At 37.6% G+C, this 24,993-nt stretch overlaps 1 protein-coding gene across 2 annotated transcripts; it reads right to left on the minus strand.

The window, feature by feature from the left end:
- Window positions 1-6,955: 6,955 nt before the first annotated feature.
- On the minus strand, window positions 6,956-24,092 carry pdzd11 (PDZ domain containing 11). Of its 2 annotated transcripts, none has more exons than XM_043704775.2 (7): window positions 23,791-24,092; window positions 19,235-19,378; window positions 16,371-16,454; window positions 15,496-15,552; window positions 14,758-14,856; window positions 14,269-14,329; window positions 6,956-8,137 (listed from the first exon to the last, which is right to left on the minus strand). In XM_043704775.2, the coding sequence occupies exons 2-7, from the start codon at window positions 19,343-19,345 to the stop codon at window positions 8,103-8,105; spliced, it is 447 nt and encodes a 148-aa protein (XP_043560710.2). In that variant the 5' UTR covers window positions 19,346-19,378; window positions 23,791-24,092; the 3' UTR covers window positions 6,956-8,102. The 2 variants fall into 2 exon arrangements, with proteins under 2 accessions (XP_043560710.2, XP_043560711.2); XM_043704776.2 differs by lacking the exon at window positions 23,791-24,092 and adding an exon at window positions 21,024-22,599.
- Between the last annotated feature and the right edge of the window lie 901 nt (window positions 24,093-24,993).

Genomic DNA, 24,993 nt, shown 5'->3' on the forward strand with positions numbered 1-24,993 from the left:
TCTTGCCTGCACTATCAAACAAAAGGGAGCTCAGTAATTACTATCCCATTAGATTTTACCTCCTGGTTGAACAGCTTCGGGATCAGGCCTTTGTCAGACTAGGGAATTTGCTGGATCACAGGAAGTCAGGTGTATTCCATGCACAAACACTTTTTATTCCACATTTAAAAATAATATTGTTACATTTATCTGAGGTGAGGTTTGTCATCTTGGGAGAAGACTGCAACTTTCCAAAATGATGAATGTTAGGATCATATTTTTTAAAAAGTGTATTTTTGAAATTAACAATGTGGCTGCACTCCCAGCCTGTCTTATTTATAGTGAATTGTCAAATCTTTGGAAGTTGCTTTAATGTTTGGATCTTCATGTTATTGCCATCAAATCTGGTTGGTTTCCAACTTCTGTGTATACCTCCTCCTAGTTGGCTAACTATCAGCTGTAACCATATCCATATAATGTTAGTTTTACATCCTTGAATAGAGAAGCTTTTAAGTTCCCAGAATCATCTTATGATTGATCATGGGTCGAGAAGGGAGGTTATTCAGTTTATTCATTTCCCCTACCTGAATTACACTGCTGACTGTAAATTTTAAAAGTATTTCTTTTTGAAAGGTTAGGTTCCCTCCTTGATCCCTCTTTCTGATTCCATTCCAGCCTATTCAAGGTATCTCACAGATGAAAGACCCAAGTGCAATTTTGTATTCCATCTAACTTTGAGAGAGGGGGATTATTTTCCTGTTTAGATGTACTTAGTATCTCATATGTAGTTTTGATCATTTTTGAAAAATCAGCATAATTTTTTTAAACATTGAACTGGAAAAGGAAATTATTTTCAATTCAATGAGTTGTCCCTCTGGCATTTTTGTGTGAAAGTTCATTTTTTCAAATGAGGCAAGATTTATCTTTTAATGTCGGCTTTATCTCTGAAACAATTACATTAATCAGTGCAGAATTGCAAAGTATCAAGATATTTTAATTAGCATCTGTAATTTGTTCTGTAATTATCTGAGCCATTTGTATCCACACAAGAATAGCTACTGTCTGAAAAAGTGTTTGAATTAAATCTGCAACTATCAAACTGGAAATCTGGCTTTAGCTCCCTTTCATTGCATAACTTTCTAATAAACTAAATTTCTGTATATGCAAATAACATCTGAGATTAAGCAAAAGCTGAAATTTAAAAATCCTTAAGACAATTTGAGTTGTGCATATGAAAACTACTGTTTAACTATTGGGAATGGGATGTTGTAATAGAGTTTTGAATTATAGGAGTAGGTTGTAAGAAAATGAGTAGATTAAAGTATAACTTTGAAATACCCAAGACCTAAATGATAGGATCTTTCATTTAGCTTCAGTGCCCATTTTGACTGGAAATCTAACCAAGATTGCCAACTTGTCCGCTATCCAAAAACTCAAGCTTTGTTTTAGTTCATAGCTGTGAAGCAGTCTGAGTATCTCACACTAAAATAGTTTATAAATAACTCTGTGCAATTCCAAAAACAGTACAGCATAGACTCTTGCACTGTTAACATTGGAAGAGTGGTAGAATTCCTGGACAGCCTATGTCATTTCTCCTGGGGTTTCCATGGCTTTTCTGCAAAGCCACAGAACACACCTTAAAGTTTCTCCAATGTTTTTGGTCACCAAAAAAAAATGATTAATTGAACAAGCTAGTAGAGGACAATTGGCACTTGTGTATCCTTGTTTAAACATGACTTCTGTCAAAAATTTCAATCTGTAGTAGTGAAAGGACACATTTGGTTGAATGAAAACCAAACTATTGAAGTTTGGTCGTTGGTAGTGTACTTTTTCCCAATTGACACATACCAAATATTACTCTGAGAAGGAACAAAATGAGAGAAATGCCTGTTCCCATAATGTTTCAAACACTTTTCAAAGTTTTATCATTGTTGTCTAAGGAATACTTTTAAATTGCTTTTAAAACTAATTAAGTAGGTGATCTGTTTTGGGTAAAAAAAAATGAACTGCTGTGCACTGTAGGGAGCTGTTTCCTGAAGTATTAATTAAGGTGCATTGATCCCATTTTATAGAAAGCTTTATTTCAACTATATAAAATTAAAATGTAACCTAGAAATAACTAATGGAGTAGACAGAAACCTTTATCCTGCATTTTATCAGTATTGAAAGGGTTCAATACTGATAATCTAGAACAGCGGTCATTATTGTATACCAGCTACAAACACATCGTACATACCTTTTTAACTGTTTGAATCGTTAATTGGATTAATTCACTTATCTAAATATATTAGGGCTTCTTGTACCTACTCAGAAAATATGAATTCAGGCACTCCCTATTGTTCTAGACTTAAAAAGAAATGAGGAGCAAAGTTTCACATCTAATGCTTTACTGTTTGGCAAGAGGAAATTGCATTTATCCTAACGAATTGAATTGCAGTCATATTTCACACTGTAAATTTGGTGTTTGTCACTTTTTAAAATAAAGACCATTATCATGATTTCCCCTCCATTCACATCACTATTTACGATTGCATAATTTACCGACACACCAGCTGGACTTGCTTGAAGGCAAAAGAAAATGACCATTGAAAATATTTCAGTTGTTAATATCAACAAGAGGATAAAACTGGTGAAGACTGAAATAATTGGACAAGGTGGCTTCTGTTGATTTGAGTCAGATGAACAGATTATATCTGGTACTGTTAATTTGTTTGATTCTAGAATCTTCTGAATATAACTGCTGATATCATACTTGAATCAATTTCTAAATCCAAATACTAGTATTACAAATACTTAGTTATGCTTACATTGATTTCATGTTGTAATGTTGCTTTTTTTTAAAAAAATTGAATAATGTAACTATATTATTTGTCAACTCTTTTGCAATGGATAATTAGTATAATGGAAGTGATTTCTAACTCCATTTCATTTACTAAACTGCTTTGTAATTCTTCTTTAAAACATTTTCTTACAAGTAAAATTTAGTCAGTGAAACATGGTGTCAGTGCATATTTCCTATCTGACATTTGTGCCAGACCTATAGGATTTCAAGTGAGGCATTCATCCTGGCCAAAGTCTACCTTGGAATTTGAGGGGGTTGGATAAAAGGGGACTTTTTCTCTCAACTAGTTGCAAAAATAGAATGCTTCTTTTCAGCTTCCTTCTTCTGATACCAATTTACCTAAATGTATATACATTTTAAAAGCACTCATGGTATCTGGTCTTTGCTGACTAAACCAGCAATTGTTGCCAGAACTACTTCTATTGAAGGAGGCAGTAAGTTGGTGCCTTGAACTATTTTCGAACATCTAACAACATTATGGGAAGTGAGCTCCAGTATTTGGACCCAGTGACAATGCAGGAACAATGAGAGTATTCAGAATCAAGATGATGAATGGTTCAGAAGCAAACTTACAGATAGTGGTGTTCTTGTGTATCTTGCCCTTATTCTTCTAGATGGTGAGGCTGTGAATTTGGAAGATGCTGTTGAAGGAGCATTGTTGAATTACTGTAGTGCATCTTATGGATGATGTTTGCTGTTGATTCTGTGTGTTGGTGGCAGAGGAATTGCATGTTTTAAAATGGTGGATAGGGTGCCAATCAAGCAAGATGATGTCAAGCTTCTTCAATATTGGAACTCTATCCATTCCAGCAAGTGGAGAATATTCCATCATGCTTTTTATTTGTGCTTTGTAGATGTTGGACAGACATCATGCTGATGGTGTCTTTGGACATTGTAAAGTTTAATGCAATGAGTATGATTATTTCAAGCTGTTGCTTGTCTGATCTTTGGGATAGGTTTCCCAATTTTGGTGCAAGTGCTCAAGTGTTATTAAAGAGGACTTTGCCAGATTAACAGGGCTAGGTTTGCGAGTGTTACTGATACCGAGTGGTCTGTTCTGTTTCAATCTTTTTCTTGGAGGATGTAGATTGGTTTTCTAGGCCATGGCAGAGGGTTGATTACATGACAGTTGATTACATTGCAAGGGGCTGGAGTTGCATTGTTGGCCATACTAGATAAAGATGGCCAATTTTCTTTCTTAAAGGACATTGGTGAATCAAACATTTATGACCACTGATGATTTTACCATTTACACTATGAATCTGGATTTATTATTGGTTTCAAATCTCAATCTGCAAAACATCAGTCTGGGCCTTGGGATCACTCGTTATGTTATCAAAGTACTAATCATTCCATACTATTATCAATCTCCCACTCTCACGTGTTTTAGGATATCCATAAGTACTATTTTACAGTACTGTTACCAATTATTACCTTGCTGATGAATTAGTAAACTGCTGGGACAGTAACTAATCATGCTGGATTTGTCCTGCTTTTAGGGGGCTTGATGTACCTGCGTGATTTTCCACTTTGTCAAGCAGAACCAGTTTTGCAACTGTACTGGAACAACCTTGCTGTATGGTGTGTGTATGTGTGTGTGTGTGTGTGTATGCGTATGTAGTTCTAAGTCACAGCAGAGCATTTGATTGCATGAAGTAAATCAAATTTATTAAAGATTATCATCTGGATAATTGAGGTTTAGAGGGTAAAGATGAATCAGTCAGGCTGTAGTTTTGCATGCATGTGCCTGGGTCTTGGCATCAGTGTGGATGGACAGGTTAGTTGTTCAATTTCCTACTAGTATTCACAACTTTAAGTATACTGCAGAATCTCTAGCTGATCTGTTGATGTGGGATCAATTAGCGCTACATTTTGCATCCTGTTATAAGATGCACGTGTTGTAAGTTCAGCTTACTAATGTTCTCAAGTTGTATAGTAATCAAAGTTTGTACAAAAGCACTTCTACACTCATCCTCAGAATTGCAGATGGACTTAATTTAGCTTTTTGTTTAGATATGTCTACCTTTACTCCTTTTGTATATTTTCCTGTACTTTGAATAAAGGAAATTACATCACTGACCCAACATATCAATAGAAAGCAGGAATCATCAGCAGTGCTTCGTCCAGAGGCTCACTGAACCTTCCAGCTCAGCGAGCAAACCTACATCCAAAGGCTCATCTTCAGACTTTGAGATACATCAAGCTACCAGACTATAAATTTCAGATGGATTACAATTCTACGATAGCTGATAGTGCAACACATCTCAAAACCCTGTTTTCATTGGACTGACTTAGAACAGGCTTTCATTCAGGTCAGTGCAGTGTCAATTGGTTTAATATTAGAGTCTAGTAAGACCTTGCTTCTGCACTCCTTAAATCAGACTGATATAGACACAATTTTAATTGTTCCTTTCTCCATTGATGCTGCCAGATCTGTTTAGCTTCTTAAGCACACATTTGGGCAATTATGGATCAATTAAGTTAAAATTAAGGAAAACCTGTGTTAACTTCCAAAGGCATTTAAAAGTGAGAGCAAGCTAAAGCTCATGTATTTTTTTAAAAGGGATACTTTTATATGAAACTTTGATCAAAGAACAGTTGATGCTGGAATTCTGAAACAAAAATTGCTTGAAGTCAGCATGTCTCGAAGCATCTGTGGAAAGAAAAGCATGATTAACATTTTGGGTACAGTGACCCTTCTCCAGAGCTCGTGAAATTAACTGAGTGACAAGCAACCGCAGTTATGAAAGTTCAAGGCTTTTCCCAGAGGTTGATATGTATTAAATGACTTCAAATTGGGTGAACAAGGCTCAATTTCAAAACTTGTATATTATACAAAAAAAGTAAGTATTGTGAATCATGAGGATAATAAACTTCAAAGAGATATTGATTGATTGACAATTTGATTTTAAAATCAAATGTTCAGAAAGAATACTAGGGTAAATGGCTCCCATTGTTGGAATGATCCAGAGTCAAAGAAATAACAAAAGAACCAAAAGCTCCATGGAGGAAAATTTATTTTACATCGGGGTTAGGTTATGGAATCTCTGGCTGAGAAGTTGGCAGAGTTTCAACTGAAACTTTCAAAGAAAAAGTAGGATAAGAGAGAAACCTTTTCAGGGTAATGGCAAGAACAGTGGGGAATGGGTGAAAGATGTTGTGCCTACAGAGGGCTGGCATCAATGTGGTCAAATGGCCTGTGTTTTTCTATGCTGGAAAACATGTTTTGATTCATAAAGGAATGAACATCAAACAAACCTTCCCGTTTGACACATGACATGTATGTATTAAAGCTTTTAATCTAAATTATTAATGTAATCACTATCTCAAATATGGCTTGGTATGCTATGTTGGCAAAGCACAATGGTAATTTTAGAGTTCTGGCTACAGCAATGTAGACAAGAGCGCGAAGTGTCTTCAGTTTGTGTAAACAACACCTTTATGGTTGGACATGTATATCATATTTTAAGATACTGCACAATGTGAGGCTGCAAAGACATCAAATATAATCATAAGCAATCATAGTACATGGAATTTTGACATCAAAAAGGAGGAATTTAATCTTTACTCTGAGTGTATACTGACCTTTGGTAAAGATGTTTCCTCTAAGATTGATTCCGGCAAATAATGATTTCTTCAGCAGTCAACATAGGCCCCCAATTAATATTTGTATTGAGAGTCTTGTCATTGTCAATATCACAATGACAATGGAGATTTTTAAAAAATCAAACTGAGGAGCCTTCCAAAACTCAAATGACACGATGGATTTCATAAACTGACACTATTTTAAAAGGAACTACTTAACTACTGTTAGAAATTTCTATATTTTTTGTTGGACTAAAACTACTAGACTTATTCCTCTAGGCCTTTCTTCAGTGGATATTATAAGTGAACAGATTATTCTGCTGCAATTTTGTTTACAGGCTTACATTGATGAAATAAAACCACATGCTTCAAATCATGGAAAATGAATTGTTTTTCAGATTGTGAAACAGTTAATATTTCCCCAGCTTGTATTCACACACATCAGATGGCATACAAGAACAAATTAGGCTGTTTGATATAGAACATGAGTAAAAAGTTAATCGAGGTCTGCTCATTTTCACATATGATGAAATGATCAGAAAAGGTTCAAAAGTTTTAACAAATATTTATTCTGTATTATCCACCATATACCCCAAAATTATAGTTACAATTGTTGCATATAGTAAATATCTTCAAGAAGAGAGATTAAAGCATGTTGTGGAAACCATCAAGAAATTCCTCTCTCGCCTGTAACAGAGAAGATCCTGACATGCATTTTCCTGAATCACTTACTTCCTGTGTGTGAGGAATTTCTCCCAAAGAGAACATTTTAGCTTCAGACATTCCAGATAACCTCTGTTACCAGGTACATCCAAGCAAATAAAAATTAAAAAAAACACGCATTATATTAATCTTTCTGATCAAGAATTTGATTCAATAAATTGAGAAGTTCATGTTCTAAAACTTTAGATTTCCAAGAGCCTTCACCACAATTTCCGCAATTGCTTCATGATAGTATAACTGCAACTATCTGTAGTGGGAAAACTGAAACTGATGGGGTCAAGCAAAGCTGTGTGACAGTCCACGTGTTCATCTCAACTATCGATGTTCTCTACCATCCATTAAATATCATCTGGATGGTTGTAACTGTTGACATTATTGCTTTGAAAGATATACTAATTAAGTGCAGACATCTTGCTTACTGTGCTAAACATAAAAAAAATTAGTTTCTTGGTTACATAGCCTGTAGAAACCATTACAAACAGTGGCGTTGACAGAGAAGGTTGTGCCCTTATTGTTGCGAGATGTGGTATTGAATCAACAGACTTCAACATTTTATAACAAAACTAAAAGTCAGAAGGATCCTTAAAAGACAATCCTACATAGGGATAAGCAAAGCAGTAGCAACGATTGGGGCTTCTGACGATAACAGGTTTAAGATTCCTTTTAGATTCCCATGACAGTTGCAGAACCAGGCACTGTCTGAGTTTCAGTTCACAGAGTTCTCCATCATTGAAGTTTCCCCAAAATGTTCTCAATTCTCCAACAATTTACACTAACATATATTGACTATAAATCCTAGCAATGTTAAATATAGAATGCAGGAGGTATATTTACAAATCCCAAATTTCATTTTCAAATTTGTCCAAAAAAAACCAGAAAACCTAATTTCAGAATCTCTCTAGATATTGAGCCAGTCGACCAGACATCTTCCAAGTACCAAACTTTTCAATAATTTCTAAGGCAGGACCTCCGATTAATGAACTGTCCTTTCCTTCTGCCTGCGAAAGTCTGAAAGAAAACAGATAAAATCTGACAATCCAATTTAAGATGAAATTAATTAGCTTCCAAACTTACATAACCTTATAAAGGAGTATATACTACAAAATATCTTTACCATTTCCCCACTGTAGACTATTATCTTCACAAACTGATCATTCAAACTAGCAAAGTAAACCAAAAATCGTATTGCATAGAAGGGCTACCAGCTCAGGTTGCCTGCAGCAATAACAAAGGTGCTCCAACTAGCGAAGCAGCTTTATTTTTGTCAGCAGGAATGCCTTTCATCCATATCATAATATTGTCTCTGATCTTGTAGATTACCTGATTAATAGGAGATTTAAGCAACAAAATCTGTATGGAATGCAAACACTTGCTACTGCCTGTACTGAAAAAAAATGGCTACTTTCAGGATAGTCAAGATGGAAAATAAAATGAAAATGCTGTTCCCTACTCTCTTTAGATACTTGCCAAAAACACACTGATCTCCTAATTCTGCTTTCCAGCCACCAAAAAAAGGTTTTTTTGGCTGGAAAGCAGAATTAGGAGATCAGGTTTTTTTGGTGGCTGGAGTGCAGAATTAGAAGATCAGTGTGTTTTTGGCAAGTATCTAAAGATTTTTTTTTGTAAACACCAAGCAAATTAGCAGTACTTGGTACAGGTAACACTAGATATTGTATTACAGAGGTACATAGGAGATAATTTAAGATGCAGATTTTCTTGTGCTGCATAATTTAAAGCCCTAGTAACTAAAGCTTTTACATCAGAATGTCAGTGTAAAAAAATGGTCCACTTTAGGAACCAGGTTTTTGAATTTTTTAGGAAATCTATTTAAAGCATAGCCCTCACCAGTAATAATTGAGGTCCTATGTCTTATTGCACATGTATGAAATATACACAAAATTATATACAAGAAATAGTTTAACTGAACAATGCTGAACCAATTATTTTAAATGGATGAGGAATTTAATGTTGAATTTGTATCAACTTAAATGCATGGAGTTAACCAGTCCATGAATAATGAGGAAGTTAAACTCATTGCAATTAATATCCCTTCTACACACCTACATTCGGACTTGCTGGGAAGTGTTTTCAGTCATCTCTATCTCTTCCTTTAAAGTCCTTAAAGTTCACTAATGATCAAGTTTTGGTCACTCCTCATATCCCCCTTTAACTGTGACGTGTTTTGATTAAATAGTTGAAGCACCTTGCGGAGATTTAGGTTAAAATGTGCTATATGTTATTCAAATTTGTATTTATTACTACTTGCTTTGTTCGAAAATAAACTAATATTTTTTAAAATAAAAGGACAGATTTTGAAGCTTTGATTTGGCAGATAAATGCACTCACATTCAGAATTGCAGCATAGAGACCAGGAAAAACCCAGGCTCAATCCCTGATAGTTACTGTTAGATATTGATCATAGTTAGGGTGCTACAACTATCCCATGACAACCAAAAGGAGAAAAGAATAAATATCTACCATTGTTTTTAAATTACTCAATTATCACTTCTAGAAAATATGTGTTGGGATTGCTCAGGATCAGTGTTTGGTTGACAGATAGTTAATGGAGGACATCTGAACACTGTCTAAACATATGAATGAGGTAGTGGAATAAAACTTGTACCTTTCACATCCTCCAAACACCCCACGCCCCCTACCCCAAAAGCACTTCTATGTTGCTGGGATTTTAGGTCAGTACTTTTACAGGATATGAAATAGAGCAGCCATAACGCAAAATCGAAGCTCCTACAAACAATGTGTTACTGCCAGGTAGTTAATTTATTTTTAAGCACTGATTGAGGAATAAGTAGCAGCCAAGACACTTAAGAAGAGCTCCTCTGCTCTGCTTCAAAATTGTGCAATGGAATCTTATACATTCACTTTCAGGAGTGTGCAGGGCAGCAATAACATCTCATTCAAAAGCTGGCATCCTTGATGCACATAACAGATTTTGTCTAGAATTTATGCTCAAGTCTGTGGAGAGATACTTGAACCCACAATCCAGAAGCATAAATGTTATTCTTTGAGCTATAGTGACACTAGTTAAAGACATTTACAACAACTACACCTCAGAAAACAAATGTGATAAAAACTGAAACCAAACAGTTAAGTGAACCCCAAACCAGCAAAATTTCATCTCCTCCACGGGACTCAAAAGATTTCTTGGTAACATGACCTCTTTCCTGTTGGTACATCATGATTCAGGTCATGAGAAACACTAATTTTCTCAGTTTTCTCAAACAGATGGAAGATGCTTGCTGGCAAGGTAGAATGTACAGCAGCAGTCAAACAAGCCAGAGAAAATATCAGAAAAAATTACAACAGTTAAAGGAGTTGAAACAAATTGCTTAATTTATAATGCACAATTATTTTAAATGTACACTTGTTTGTAGGGAATAGTTTAGAATATTATAAAGGTGAAAGGGTAAAAACCTTTGTTCATGTCTCACCATTATTTAAGAGGATAAGGGAAAAGTAAACCACAAAACAAAAGACCTGTCAATCTAGTAACTACTAGAATCTGTACTCGTCCTAACTAAGAACTTGGGACAAATTTAGACCACATGGATTTGTGTGGCCTTGTCTGACTGATCTAATTTGATACAAAAAGAGAAATTGTTGTAGAAACTCAGTAGGTCTGGAATCATCAGTGATAAAAAAGTTGAATTAATGTTGAGGCCGGTAATTCCTCATCAGAAAATCTAATCTGATTTTGCTGCAAAAGCGTGCAAGTGTAATGAATATAAATGATAACGCAATTGGAGGCAGCCTTGCAATGGTTGAAAATTAGTTAGAAAAAGGTGGCACAGTGGTTAGCACTGCTGCCTCACAGCACCAGGGATCCGAGTTCAATTCCAGCCTTGGGCGAATGTCTGTGTGGAGTTTGCACATTGTCTGCACGTGTTTCCTCCAAGAGCTCCAGTTTTCTTCCACAATCCAAATAATGTGCATGCTAGGTGAATTGGCCATGCTAAATTGCCCATAGTGCTCAGGGATATATAGGTTGGGTGCATGAGTCAAGGTTAAATGTAGGGGAATGGGGTCTGGGTGGGATACTCTTCGGACGGTTGTTGGGCCGAAGGGCCTGTTTCCACAGTAGGGATTCGGATTCTAATTCTAATTCTTAAAAAAACCAAATAGGTTACAAAAAAGGAGAATGTGGCCTGATTGATGTAAGAAATGTTTTCCAAGGTTTGAACTGGAGCTTTAGTATTTAGAAGTGACTTAGTGAAAAGAGTTCTACAGAACAGTACAGAAGGAAACAGGAAATTGCAAATGGACAAATGAAGTGAAAGGGAAACCAATCCTTCCGACCATTTGGGTTTTAAGCAGGAAAAGTTTTAAGTAGGTCAGAAAAGTTGCTACAGGGATAACTGGCTTGTGCGTGCCAAGCATTCATAGCAATGTCGTTGTTTTGATCCTTTGATGTTGGCTGTTCTTATCATTGTGAAGCAGAATTCACCAAACATTAGATTGTTCACCCACTAAATGGGGAACGAGAGCTGGGTTTAGACCGTTGGAAGACAGATTAACTTTTCCTTACTGATGACACCTTGTTGCAATTGTAATCCTGCTCAGTACAAGAGGAATTACAGGTTCAGACATTTGGTGTCTGTGCTTGGCTGAGGAGCCAATGGTGTGAAGCTACCATCTCGAGGAATGCCTAAATTAGAATTCTGCCTAAACGTTAACAATATCCTAGTGCCAGGGATCACTGGTTTGCCTGCAATAACAGATTCTGGTGGGTATGTAGTACCACTTGATTCAGGGCAGAAGTGTACCATAATGGGCGCACCCTCTTTCCCGTACCTGATTTCTGGCTCAGGGTTTCGTAAGTAGCAGAGCAGCTACTTCACTGCGATCTACTGAAGTCATCCCGCTAAAGAATTTGGGACAGTGGTTAGCACTGCTGTCTCATAGCACCAGGGACCAGGGTTCAATTACAGCCTTTGGCAATTGTATGGAGTTTACATGTTTTTCCCATGTCTGTACAGGTTTCCTCCAAGTGCTCTGATTTCCTCCCACAGTCTAAAGATATGCAAGTTAGATGAATTGGCCATGCTAAATCGTCCATAATCTGCAGGGATGTGCAGACTGGGTGGACTAGCCATGGTAATTGTGGTGTATGGGGATAGGGTCAGGGGCTAGGTCTGGATGGGGTGCTCATTGGAGGGCCGTTGCAGACTTGATGGGCCAAATGACTTAATTCTGCACAAGGGATTTTATGAACTGTGGCAAGCTGAGTTTGGCAAGGGATAGTTAGAGGTCATCCATCATGTCCAGAAAGAATAAATTGGAATATTTTCTAAACAATAAGCAAATGAAAATTCTGGAGGTATAAAGGATATCCATACATATAATCAGATCCCAGAGCGAAACCTGGTTTGTTAAATTCTAACATTTTTTTTTAAATCCTGGAGGTCAGTTATTGAACATATTCACAAGAGGCTGTCAGTTAACTTTTAACAAAGAATAAGATGTTTATTAAATAAGAAAACAAAGAATTATGTTACACTAAGCAAAAAAGCCTGAACAACTTAATTACAAACCACATAAAAAGATTCAAATTCACACTGTTTTATTCCAGCAATATCCTTACAAACACTCAAACCTCAACAGAGAGTCACCATTGCCACTGCATGCTTTTCGTTTCCTTTTGGCAAACTTCTGTGTCCCCTAGCTGCTGATTTCCTTCAGGTGACATGTCTCTGAGACACTTGAAACAAACCGCAAACTAAACTCTTCAAAACTTCAGAGCAAATACTGGAGTTTATTAAGCTTAGTTTCCAGGCCAGATTTCTTTTTGGGAGAGCCTCCAAACCTTTGCACACAAATACACAGACTAACTAATTGACTTTTTGAATTATTCTGTCAGCATCAAAAGGATGACACACAGACACCTGCACTAGGTAACAGCGTAGACAGAATACGAACAACCTTTTCATAAAAAAACACGCTTGTTAAAACCCAGCTCTTCAGATTAAGGTAATAAAACCTCATTAAACAGCATATAAACAAGAAGTCATCTCTGTACCAACTCAAACCAATACTACAAAATCAAACTAAAAAGAAACATCTCTCCCCCATATCTTAACACAAATTAAAAATATAGATTAAATTTCAAATTATATATTGTTCTAAACACCACAAATCTCAAAGCTTGCAGACAGAAACAAAAGGCAAAAAGCTAATGAAATATTGGTCTTGATCAGAAGGAAATTGGAAAATAAAGTACAGGAAATTATGTTTTATTTGTAGTAACCCTTGGTCAGATTGGATTTGTTCAGTTCTGGACTTCAGCAAAGGTTTCGTAGACACAGTACACAGACACAGAATGATACAATGGATTAAAGAAATAAACTGAGGATAGGCTGTATTAATTTGGATGATAGTTCCACTGAATACACCAGATTTAGGAGTGATTTAGAGTCACAGTCAGAGATGTACAGCATGGAAACAGACCCTTCCATCCAATTGTCCACGCTGAACAGATATCTGAGATTATATCCCTCCAACATCCTTCCTATTCATATACCCATCCAGGTGCCATCTAACTGTTGTAATTGTACCAGCCTCTACCATTTCCTCTGGCAGCTCATTCCATACACATTCCACCCTCTGCATGAAAAAGTTACCGCTTAGATCCCTTTTAAATCTTGCCCCTCTTACCATAAAGCTATGTTCTCTAGTTTTGGACTCTCCCACCCAGGGGAAAATACCTTATCTGTGTACCCTATTCATGCCCCTCATGATTTTATAAACCTCTATAAGGTCACCCCTCAGACATAAAAGATTCAACAAGGGTTAATTAAGAAACTCTATTCTTTCAAATGTGGAAATCCAGGACAGTAGGGCATAAAATTAAAATGAGGGTCAGGAGATTCATTCTAAAAGATCAGGAAGCAGCTGTTCATATAAAAGACTGTCAAAATCTGGAACTCTTCCAGAAAAGCTGTGGATGACAGGTCATCTAAGTTTTCATGTATATTTGAGTTACGTAAGTACATGAAGCGAGAAGGTTCAAACGCAAAGGCAGATAAACTGTCTTGAGATCAGCAATATTCCATTTATGAAGGCAAAAACTGACTTCATGGTTTACTCACAATCCTAATTCCTATCACTGTATGGAAAGTACTCACTGTATGGAAAGTAACGAACCCTCATGGTAATTTCTTTGGCAGATTTCAGGATCTCAACAGCCTATACAACAGAAAAACACATAACTTAACAAGAACAAAGGTCTGAAAGGAAAACAGAAGGCGATTGTTTCTGTGAGTGGAGAAAAATAATATTTTGTTTCAACAATAAATGCAAGTTATCTGAACAGAATCCATCCATTAGCACTGCTATGTCTAATGTTAACTGATTTAATTACATTAAGGAATAACAATCATCATTTATATTCCTCTGAACTTTAATCTATGCAGCAAGTTAGGATACTGGTGTTGCGGTCAGGCCCTGAACTGAAAAAGATCAATCACGTGGAAGGGACACTATTATCATTAACTGTTATCACTGAACAGTGGTTCATATCGCATAACCTGAACTGATGTTACAAACTTTCAGTGTTACAAAGATGTTTAGTCTTAAGAGTTCACATAGATACATTTCTCTGCTCTGGAACTTACCTTGCTATGCTCTATGTCCTGGAAGTCAATGTCATTCACTGCAAGGACCTGATCGCCCTCCTGCAGCCCTGCATGATCTGCATCGGAATCAGGAATCACCTATGATAAAAGGCAATTACTTACTCTTGGGTTTGTAATCAAGAACACGCCTGAACACACATGGCCATTCTTATTTAATATGAAGTCATCTATATACTAGCAGAGATCTGCAGAACATCAACAACTGACCTTTGCCACAGCCAGGAGTGGTGCATAAAAAGGGAAAGGGAAGAGTGTTTGTGTCCATAAATGTGTTAGATCTTCCACTCTAAGATTGAGGTGCATTGTTGACACATTGATCCCAAATTTTTTTTTCCCAATATTCCACAGCCTCCACGAGTGACATTACCAATCCACCACTGAATTAGGAAATCATCCACTATGGTGTTATGACCCTGAGGGATAGGACTGAGGCCACCCAAATTAATTTCATAGCAGACTCTAAAGGTCAGTGGACAAGAGAGACTTCCATCCATCAGCTTGAATTGAATTTAAATACTAAATGTTAACATTTTAAACAACTGACTTTTTATATCAGAATTCCTCAAGTTATTCCCTGAATAGTTGTCACTCCTTAGCCAATAGATCGAGTCCTATGCCTTTGTTTTTACTCAGTGTAAAACTCCAAGATTCTAACTTGGACATAATACTCAACAGAAGAACATAAAACTGTAGCATACTTGAATGATGAATACAAACCTTAGATATGAAGATGCCAAGCTGAGAGGCCTTGCCCCCTCGGATGTTGAATCCCAGCTGCAAAAAACAAAAACACAATTAATTTTGTGAAACATCAGATTTACAGAATTTCCAAACCAGTATTACATTAATCCTTAGACAAAGCCCTACCAAGAATCCACTGCAACGGTTAATGTCCTAGCTGACAATCAGCTTTAGCACCGTAGGCTGGATCAGTCACAACACCAAAATTCCATATTGTATTGCCACTGTTTTAATTTCTAGTGGATCAACTTTGGGCTGCACTCAAAGCGATGCTTGACAATCAGAGCTAATTTTCAACTATACATTTCCTTCTCCCCAAGTTAACTCTATAAAGTAGCCACATCAAAAAAGATAAATTGGAGCATCATTCAAAGGAACACTGCCAAATTAAAAACAGTTCATCCCTCTAAGAACAAAGATGTGGCTGTTTCAAACTCATTTCACCAAGAATCCCCGATAACCATTAGACCAATGTGAAACTGTGTTCCCAGTAACTTATTCAAATTTATTATGCCATGGGAGACTGGAAAACATGGTCTGTGATGGGGTTGTCTCAGACATTCTTTTCTTCCTCATTACTGAAGTAGCAACCAATCGCCTGGATATCAAACTAAGGAACTCACTGCCTGTGGCAGTTATAGTATCAAACTGTCAACCTGCAGTATACCAACTCAAACCTTTGCAATCCATTTAATTATCCTTTTAAACTGGTTGAGTACCCAACCATTATTGGATAAAAATGAGGGCAAAAATATTAACATTAAAGCTGAAACACTGCATCCACAAAGCACTCAGAGCTTAATAATTTCCTTTAATTTACAAATACTTACTTAGGTATGAAGAGTTAATACCTGAGCTCCAGAGGGTTTCTTCAACTGGATTATTCGAGGTAAAAACTGGGTCAGTTCATTGTTGTAATCTGAGTGATGTAACCTCTAAAAGAATCAAATAAAAGCTAGTTTCAATTAAAAAAAAAATCACATACACTGTATTCTTCATTCCCTAAAAAATCAAAAATCAGGTTCATACCTAATTTTGCAACATCACTTACCACAGTAAAGCAAGGCTTCTTATCTCATGCAATGATCCCTTTGGAGACCACTAACATTTAAAGAGAAATCCAAATTCCTAGTAATTAGCTAAACTAAGTTATACAAGATTTCACAGTTTTAAAACAATTTGAAAAATTATTGTATTTAAAGCAACTCCAGCAACTTACCAATATAGCTTAAAGACCTATGCTATAACTCCAATTCTCCTTATTATTTCCATCCAAGGTTGAATCAAGATTTCATAAGTGCATTCACGTTTCTTAGCAGCAACCCACAATTATGTTACCCCACTCCAAAATGCACTTCAATGTCCCTCAGTGTTACAGTTTTCTCAGCAGTAAAATATTATGAGGGTCCTTCCATTAAGGTTTTGGTTAAGCAATGCTCCAACCTTCCATTAAGGCTTCATGGCTGAGGATGTCTTATCTCTTGCTCTGATTGCGAGCAGGTACCAAACCACATTCTAAGTCTTTCAAGCTAATTCAACAGAGCCTTATGACAGAAAGCTCAAAACCGCTATAGATGTTTTCCTCATAATAATAAAGATGGCCTTCAATCACTTCACATTCCATAACTTTAAATATTTGATCTATATAAGAACCAGTAGCTCTCAATCTATTGAACTACAGTCCACATCAAATCAAAAACTCTGACCAAACCAGTTCAAAAGTCACTGAACTCAAATAGTAACTCTTTCTACACAGATGCTGCTAGAACTGCTGAGTTTATCCAGCACTGTTATGTTCGGATCTCCAGCATCTCACTATTTTTCTTTTATTCGAAAACTGACTGCCTGCTTTCTGAGCAAAATCCCAAAAACCTCAACCTTCTTAACCCATCTCTACAACAGTATTATACACTTTGAGATAACCTCAAACTGAAGTGCAAATTTAGATATTTTACCTTCAACAAAACTGATTCTGTAACCCATATGAATAATTTGTATAGTCCATAGATTTTGCAATCATTTATCCAGAACTTTGCCCCGAGAAAACAACTTCCTTATTGACCAAGTACCCTAATCGCTCTCCTCCTAAGAATTTAATACTTAATTTAAACTTTTCATTGAAGGAAATGGTGACCCTCTGGCTCTACCACAAACCTAACAATGAATAATTTACTATCCAAGCATTTCCACATCACTTCTGAACTTGCTGAATAATCACAGGCTATTTCAAATGCAATAAATGCATGGTCATTTGTATCACATTTGTTTATCAGTTTCTCAACTTGATACAACCATTCATCTACTGCTTAAACTTTTAGATACATTAAAAAACATAAATTATGAATGTGATATTCCCAACACATGTACAAGCACATCTCTTTCCCAAGATTCAATTTCTTCTTCCTTGATTCTACTCCCTAAATTGACAACCACCTAATTTACCCTCTAGGTCCCTATGTTGATCAAAATTAAGTTGACACTATTTTTCTAGGTTTTGCTCATCTTTCTTTTAAATCTACAATCATCACTGTTGAGGGCTCTTGTGGCACAGTGGTAGCATGCTTACCTTTGTGTCAGGAGGCTTGGTTCAACCCTATCCACATGTGCATTAACAAGTTGATTAGAAAATATTTAAAGTCATCACCTTTTTCTCAAAAACAAACCTTTAATCTCATTTGCCCTTACAAACTGCCATCTAATCTCTCACATTTCTTTCTTTTCCAAAAGGTCCTCAAAGATGGCCTTCAATCACTTCACATTCCATATATTGGTCAATAACTCGTAAATTGGTGCCAATCTTTCCAGGACTCCATTTGTGAATTCCTTCAATCAGAATTTTGCTCCTTAACTAACCTACTGTTATCAAAACTACTGTTATCAAAAAATTATAAATGGTCTGTGGCAAAGCCACAATCTATCTCTCCTTGTCCTTCTGGATCGGTCTGATGTTCTTGAAGTGGTTGACCACTGCACTCCCATCCTGTTGGATGAGACTGTTCTCACCTAGTTCCATTATAATTTGAGATGGCTTCTTCTCCAGCTCCCAAAAACCTTTGGTGTACCCAAATAACTTATCCTTCGAACCCACTCAATTCTCATTGATACACATTTCAGGAGACTTCTCAAAGCATAATGGTAGCTTTGAAATGCATTTTAACACCCAGCTAAACATACACTATTCCAATATCCCTCCCAACTCCTCTAGTTGTTAAATTATCAGACTAATGATCTGATATCCTGATTTTCTGCAGGAGCATAAATTTGTTCCAAATAATAAAAAAAGACTGACATCATTTTTCCAGTCTCCACAAAAACTCCATCACTCTTCCTGGCATATAAATCAGAACATATTGCTAAGTTGAGGTCATATTTGACCCATAGACAAGCTTCTGACCACCTGCTTCCACTACGAAATGTGCCAATTTCACTTTCATAATATTGCTCTCACCTGCTAAAACCCTCATTTGTTTTTTTAAAAAACACTCGAGACTCAGCTATCCCAATGTACTCCTGACCGACCTCCCACAATCTACCATCCATAAACTAAAGAATTACTTTGCTGCTTGCATCCTAACTTCCATCATATCTCATTCTCGCAGTTTTAAAAAAAATTAAATCATACTTGTCCGGATGTGCCAAAGTCAATTCTCGAATCCTAGTTACTACACCAATCAAGCACAGATTACCAAAATTTAAACATAAGCAACACAGTTACCTCCTGCAAAGGGATCCAAGGAGGTGGATTTTCATATGGTGGTAAAAATACTACTGGATACTGATAGTCATCATAATTGCCTTTTGGATCTGCGTATACTCGGTTTGACATTGGATTCGTTCAGAGATTGGTAACCAGTAAAATCTGCAAACACAATCACAAACAGCTGTGAATGACTAAACATTTTTACTTAAAACTGCATTGTAAGAGGTCATAAATTTACTCTATATAAACCAGAAGGGTGATTTAGCCTTTTTTATGTCATTCATCCAGAAAGAACCTACATCCCACTCATCATAAAATCAAGTTGCTGCTTAATGTTTAAACATATTTGCCTCCATTACTCAACAGTTTGAGATAAGAATGATGCATAATTGTAAAGTTGTTTTTTTTTGTTAATTTGAACCTGTGCCCCTTGTCCTTTTTCAATTTAACTGGGAAGTAGTTTTTGAAATAGTTTTTCATACCATTTGTTATATTATTTACATACACAAATATATGGCCACCTCAAAAAACCCTGAAATGATACACAGCTGCAATAAGATTACAATTTACTGTTTGCAAAATCTGGAAAATGCAGAGTTACAGGGATAGATAGAGGAGTGGGTCTGGATGGGATGCTCTTTGGAGGGTCGGTGTGGTGGACTCAATGGATTGTAGGGATTCTATGATTCTATTCTATGATAAACAATGAACCAATTTATAAATTGGTATCTTCAGTCGTATTCTCCAAGGCCTTGATTTCTATAAATTTTTTTAAAATGCAAACAAAAATACACCACACACTCCACAGTCTTCAAAATTTCAGAACGCAAAGCAACTATTCAAAAACCTGCATTTTTAAAGTAGCGACGATCTCAATCACAGGATGTTTCAAAGTATTCTATAGCCAATAAAAACTGTTATAAATATAGGAAATACAGCAATTATTTTGTACTCACCAAACAGCAATATTGTAACCATCAGATAATTTACACATAATGTTGATGGAGACATTTAGCCAGTCATTACTGCACTATTGTTAATTTTCATTTCCAATAACTTGTTAAACTTCTTTCAGTACTAAGTATTATAAGCATATTTCTTCTGTCAAATCTTGTAGGGCATCTGTTTTACAAATATTTTGCTGTTTGAAAACAATAACTAAAGTCATAACGTAACTGGTCATCTATTTGCCACTACATTTTTCCGTAGATCCTGTGCAAGATATAGCAGAGAAATGCAAAATATTCCGAACCACACTGTCGCAAAATTATCTTTACATGTTTTGCAAAGGTATTGCACCAGAATGTGACTCAGGTGCATTTACTGTTCTCCAGTGTTCTTATTGATATAATTGTTCAAAGGATCAGATACAATCATAAGTCAATAATATTCAAAACAGAAGTGGAAAGAAATGTGAATTCCTTCACACTTGGGTGTAATCACCTTATGGTCTATCCAGAAAGCCGGGCTGGGTTGAGCTGAGCTTATAATTCCCACTGACACACTACCCTGGGCTTTATTAATAGGGGCAGAGCACAAGAGCAAGGTGGTTATCCTGAACTTGCATAAGCCACTGAATCAATCTCAACTACAGCATCATGTACTGCTCTGAGCTCTAGTAAAGATTTGCTTATTGGAGGTTATTTACAACAACAGCTCCAGGGCTGAAGCATTTCAGTTACAGGGATAGATTGGAGAAATTGTGACTGTTCTCCTTGTAGAGAAGTTGAAAGTAAAATTGTCATAGTCGTACTAGACTGTAGGGCTGTTCTCTCACCAGAGAGAGATGATCGGTGATTGTTACCTGAGAGGTTGCCATGCCTCAGGCAAGGAGAGTGGCTGAGAAGGTGTCTTCCATAATAACTTGGTGGAGGAATTGAACCCACATTATCACTCTGCATCACAAACCAGCCATCCAACCAACTGAGCAAATTGATGTCTCCAGCCAAAAGGTTGTGTTACAAGTCAGTTCCTAACAACCACGAGTGCTCATTCAACCGCTGCTCAATTTTCCATTTCTTTGTTTGAGCACATGCTAGCATCCCTACTTCATAAACCTACTTTATTTTCTTTCTGCTTGGCTGGGTAAGCAGTTATAGTTCGATATCAAGGTCATCAGTCAATTCAATGACATCAGGTAGCAGATCATGAATGCTTGAGAGGCCACGAGGAATGATCTCTTAGTGGAGGTGTTCAGTGCGTACACAATAGTCTGACCTGGATGTCCATAGTCCCAATTTGAGTTTTTCCTCATTCCATAAGTGTCCATATTTTCACTAGACCATCCACAAACAGTTGAAGTTTGTCCAAATTTTCCTTGGAAATTGAAACCTTAGACTTCACTTGGGACGTGGTTGAAGATAAGAACTCATTTTAGTGAGTTATCTTGTGCCAATGACAGAGCAAGGCACAGGCATGCTATTGAAACTCTCCAAAATCTTACAATTACTCCCATCCTTGTGGCAATTCTGGTTAGCTCAGTGGTTAGCACTGCTGCCTCACAGCACCAGGGTGCTGGGTTCGATTCCCCTCCCAGGCGACTGTCTCTGAGGAGATTGCATGGTCTCTGTGTCTGCACAGGTGCTCTGGTTTCCGCCCACAGGTTAGGTAGAGTGTGCAGGCTGGGTGGATCAGCCATGGGGGTTACAGGGTTGAGGATCTGGATGAGATACTCTTCAGAAGGTCGGTGTGGACTTGCTGGGAAAGTGGCCTGCTTCCACAGTGTAATGATTCTACAATTCTAACTAATCAACTATTTGATCAGACAGTTCCATGTGAGCCTTAGAGTCAAATTAGAGTCCCACACATAACCAACGTACTCCCACAGGGATCAGCTCTCTTCAACATATACCAATGACTTCCCTCCCTCGAAAGTAACAATTTTTCACATATTTGGCCTGGGTTTTCCATGCTAAAGAACTCCAGGATATTGAGAAAACAATATGAAAGATTAATGTTTGCTGGAAGTCTTAGCGAAAGTAAAACATCCAAGATTTTTAAAGGGCTTGACAGGGTAAATGCTGAAAGGATGCTGCCCCTTAGGGGAGAGCTAGGACTAAAATCCATAATCTTAGAATAAAGGAATGTCAATTAAGACTGAATTTCTGCCCTCCGATTTGTGTCTTTGGATATCCTTGCTACAGAGAGCTGTGGAGGCAGAGTCATTGAGTCATAGGGATGTACAGCACCCTTTGGTCCAACACATCCATGCTATCCAGATATCCGAAGTTAATCTAGTCCTATTTGCCAGCACTTGGCCCATAACCCTCTAAACCCTCGCAATCCATATACCTATCAAGAGGTTTTTTAAATGTTGTAATTGTACCAGCCTCCGCTACTTCCTCTGGCAGCTCATTCCATACACACACCACCCTTTGCGTGAAAAAGTTGGCTCCATAGGTCCTTTTTAAATCTTTCTCCCCTCACCCTAAATCTACACCCTTTAGTTCTAGACTCCCCCAATCAGGGAAAACATTTTGTCTATTTCCCCTATCCTTGCCCTTCATGATTTTATAAACCTCTATAAGGTCACCCCTCAGCCTCTGAACCTCTTGATCAGTCGGGGAATAGAGGATTACTGACAAAACACCGGAAAGTGGATGTGAGGAATATCAGACCAGCCACAATCCTGTTGAACGGTGGAACAGACCTGAGAAGTCAATAAGTCTACCATTTCAATTTCCTATGGTCTAGGAACCACAGGAGTTCCTTATGAAGTTAATTGGCATAAGTAAGCCCTCCACCAAAAGCAAAACAGTAAACAATAAAGAGTTAATATAAAACAAAACTACAGATGCTTGAAATCTGAAACAGTAAAGAGTGTTCATCAGATTCCTCTGTTCTGAGAAAGTGTCACTGGACCTGAAGCATTAACTCTGATTTCTCTCCACAGATGCTCCCAGACCTGCTGAGCATTTCCAGCAATTTCACAGAATCATAGAATCCCTACAGTGGGGAAACAGGCCATTTGGCCCAACAAATTCACACTGACCCTCCGAAGGGCATCGCACCCAGACCCATTCGCTACATTTCCCCTGACTAATACAAATAACCTATACAGCCCTGACCACTATGGGCAATTTAGCATGGCCAATTCACCGAACCTGCCCATCTTTGGATTGGGGGAGGAAACCGGAGCACCCGGAGGAAACCCACGCAGTCACAGGGAGAATGTGCAAACTCCACACAGTTTACACAAACTCCCTGGCATTTGTTTTTGTTTCTGATTTACAGCATCTGTAGTTCTTCCAATTTCTACTGTTGTGCTCATTGTTGTGCTCTCCCACATCATTCTTAGTCTGGCCCTTTAATGTCACATCCTCCTCTAAAATTAATGAAGCCAGCAAAGAATCATTTCTTCTCCTTCAGATTCCACATTCCAGGTCTTTAGTTGACGTATCAGTAACTTGCCGTCTAAAATATCTATTTTCTTCCTTCGATTTTATTGTTAAGATTCAATTTTCAACAGCATAAAATATTTCAGCAGTACCCATAATCCCACAACACCTTCCCTTTAATATCCGGCCAGTCCATAGGCCGCAGCCTCCTCAAACGTTGCAATTTGAACTTACTCTGACGCCAGTTATCAGAAATATGTCCAAACAGACTTGGGCTGGTATCGTGCACCCACCAACGCCGCGGGTCTGTTTATAAATCAGTCAACAAGACGCACACACACAAAAAAAAACCAGAAAAAGGAAATTTCCCGAAACGCAACGTTACGGGTTTCCGGAGGACAGGTCTGGGGCTCAGATCAACGAGGTCCCAGGCAGGAGACTGCCCACAGGCGGGAAAGGATGAGGGTGAGGAGCGCCACGACAAACCGAGCCCGCTTCGGGAGAGCTTCAGGCACTCGGTGCAGGAACCCCGCGCGCCAGGCCGGGATCACGTGACTACAATTTGAACTCGGCGGTGACGGTTAGGGCTGAAAATGTGTTGCTGGAAAAGCGCAGCAGGTCACGGAGCATCCCCGAGCAACAGGAAAATCGACGGTTCGGGCAAAAAAAAACCCTTCATCAGATGACGGTTGGGGAACCTGGTGGTGGGAGGAGGATTAAAGTTAAATCCTCTTAGCATGTGGACTCCTTAAAAACTACCAAGCTTTTAGTTGACTGCCACTTAACGCACCAGTGTGTTCTCAGCCAACATTTGTGTTTTGGACCCACTTCGGTGTTTCAGCGCTGTTGGCAACACCTTCAATCACATCACTGAGGATTGAACTGAATTAGCTTTATTGCCACATACTCAAATGAGTACAGGTGAGAAGTTTCCAGTCGCTGCATGACAGCTCCATCTTAGGTACAAAGGAACAGATACTTAGAGAAGAAAACAAAAATAAAGAAAATAGTCCAGCATTACAGTTCAGAGGAATAAATCAAAGATAAAGGAAAAGTTTAGAATACCCATCTTTCCCACCCTTTTCCATGCCACAACCTACTATTACCAGGAGTAACAACGTCCATTCTTGCTGCTATGCCATTGCTGCTGTCCATTGCACCACAGGAAAGACCAAAGGAAGGAAAATAAAGCAATAGAGCAGAAACAAAAGGAAAATTGATGGGCTCTAGGCAAGAGATTGCATGCAGCCCTGTTACTCTGCTGCCATCTTGAACTGGACTGAGTAGACTGGTGGAGCAGTTATTGATCCAATTTGATTTATCCAGCTTCTTCTGTACAGGGTATACCAGGGCAGTTTTCCACATTGTCAGGAAGGACCATTATTTAAGGTCTTTCTGTCAAAATACAATGGTGGTCCATTCAATTATCAAACCCTT

This window comes from Chiloscyllium plagiosum, unplaced genomic scaffold (genome assembly GCF_037043375.1).
Source record: "Chiloscyllium plagiosum isolate Xiang-an unplaced genomic scaffold, Cpla_swu_hap1 HiC_scaffold_11, whole genome shotgun sequence".
In the NCBI taxonomy this organism is placed as follows: Eukaryota; Metazoa; Chordata; class Chondrichthyes; order Orectolobiformes; family Hemiscylliidae; genus Chiloscyllium; species Chiloscyllium plagiosum.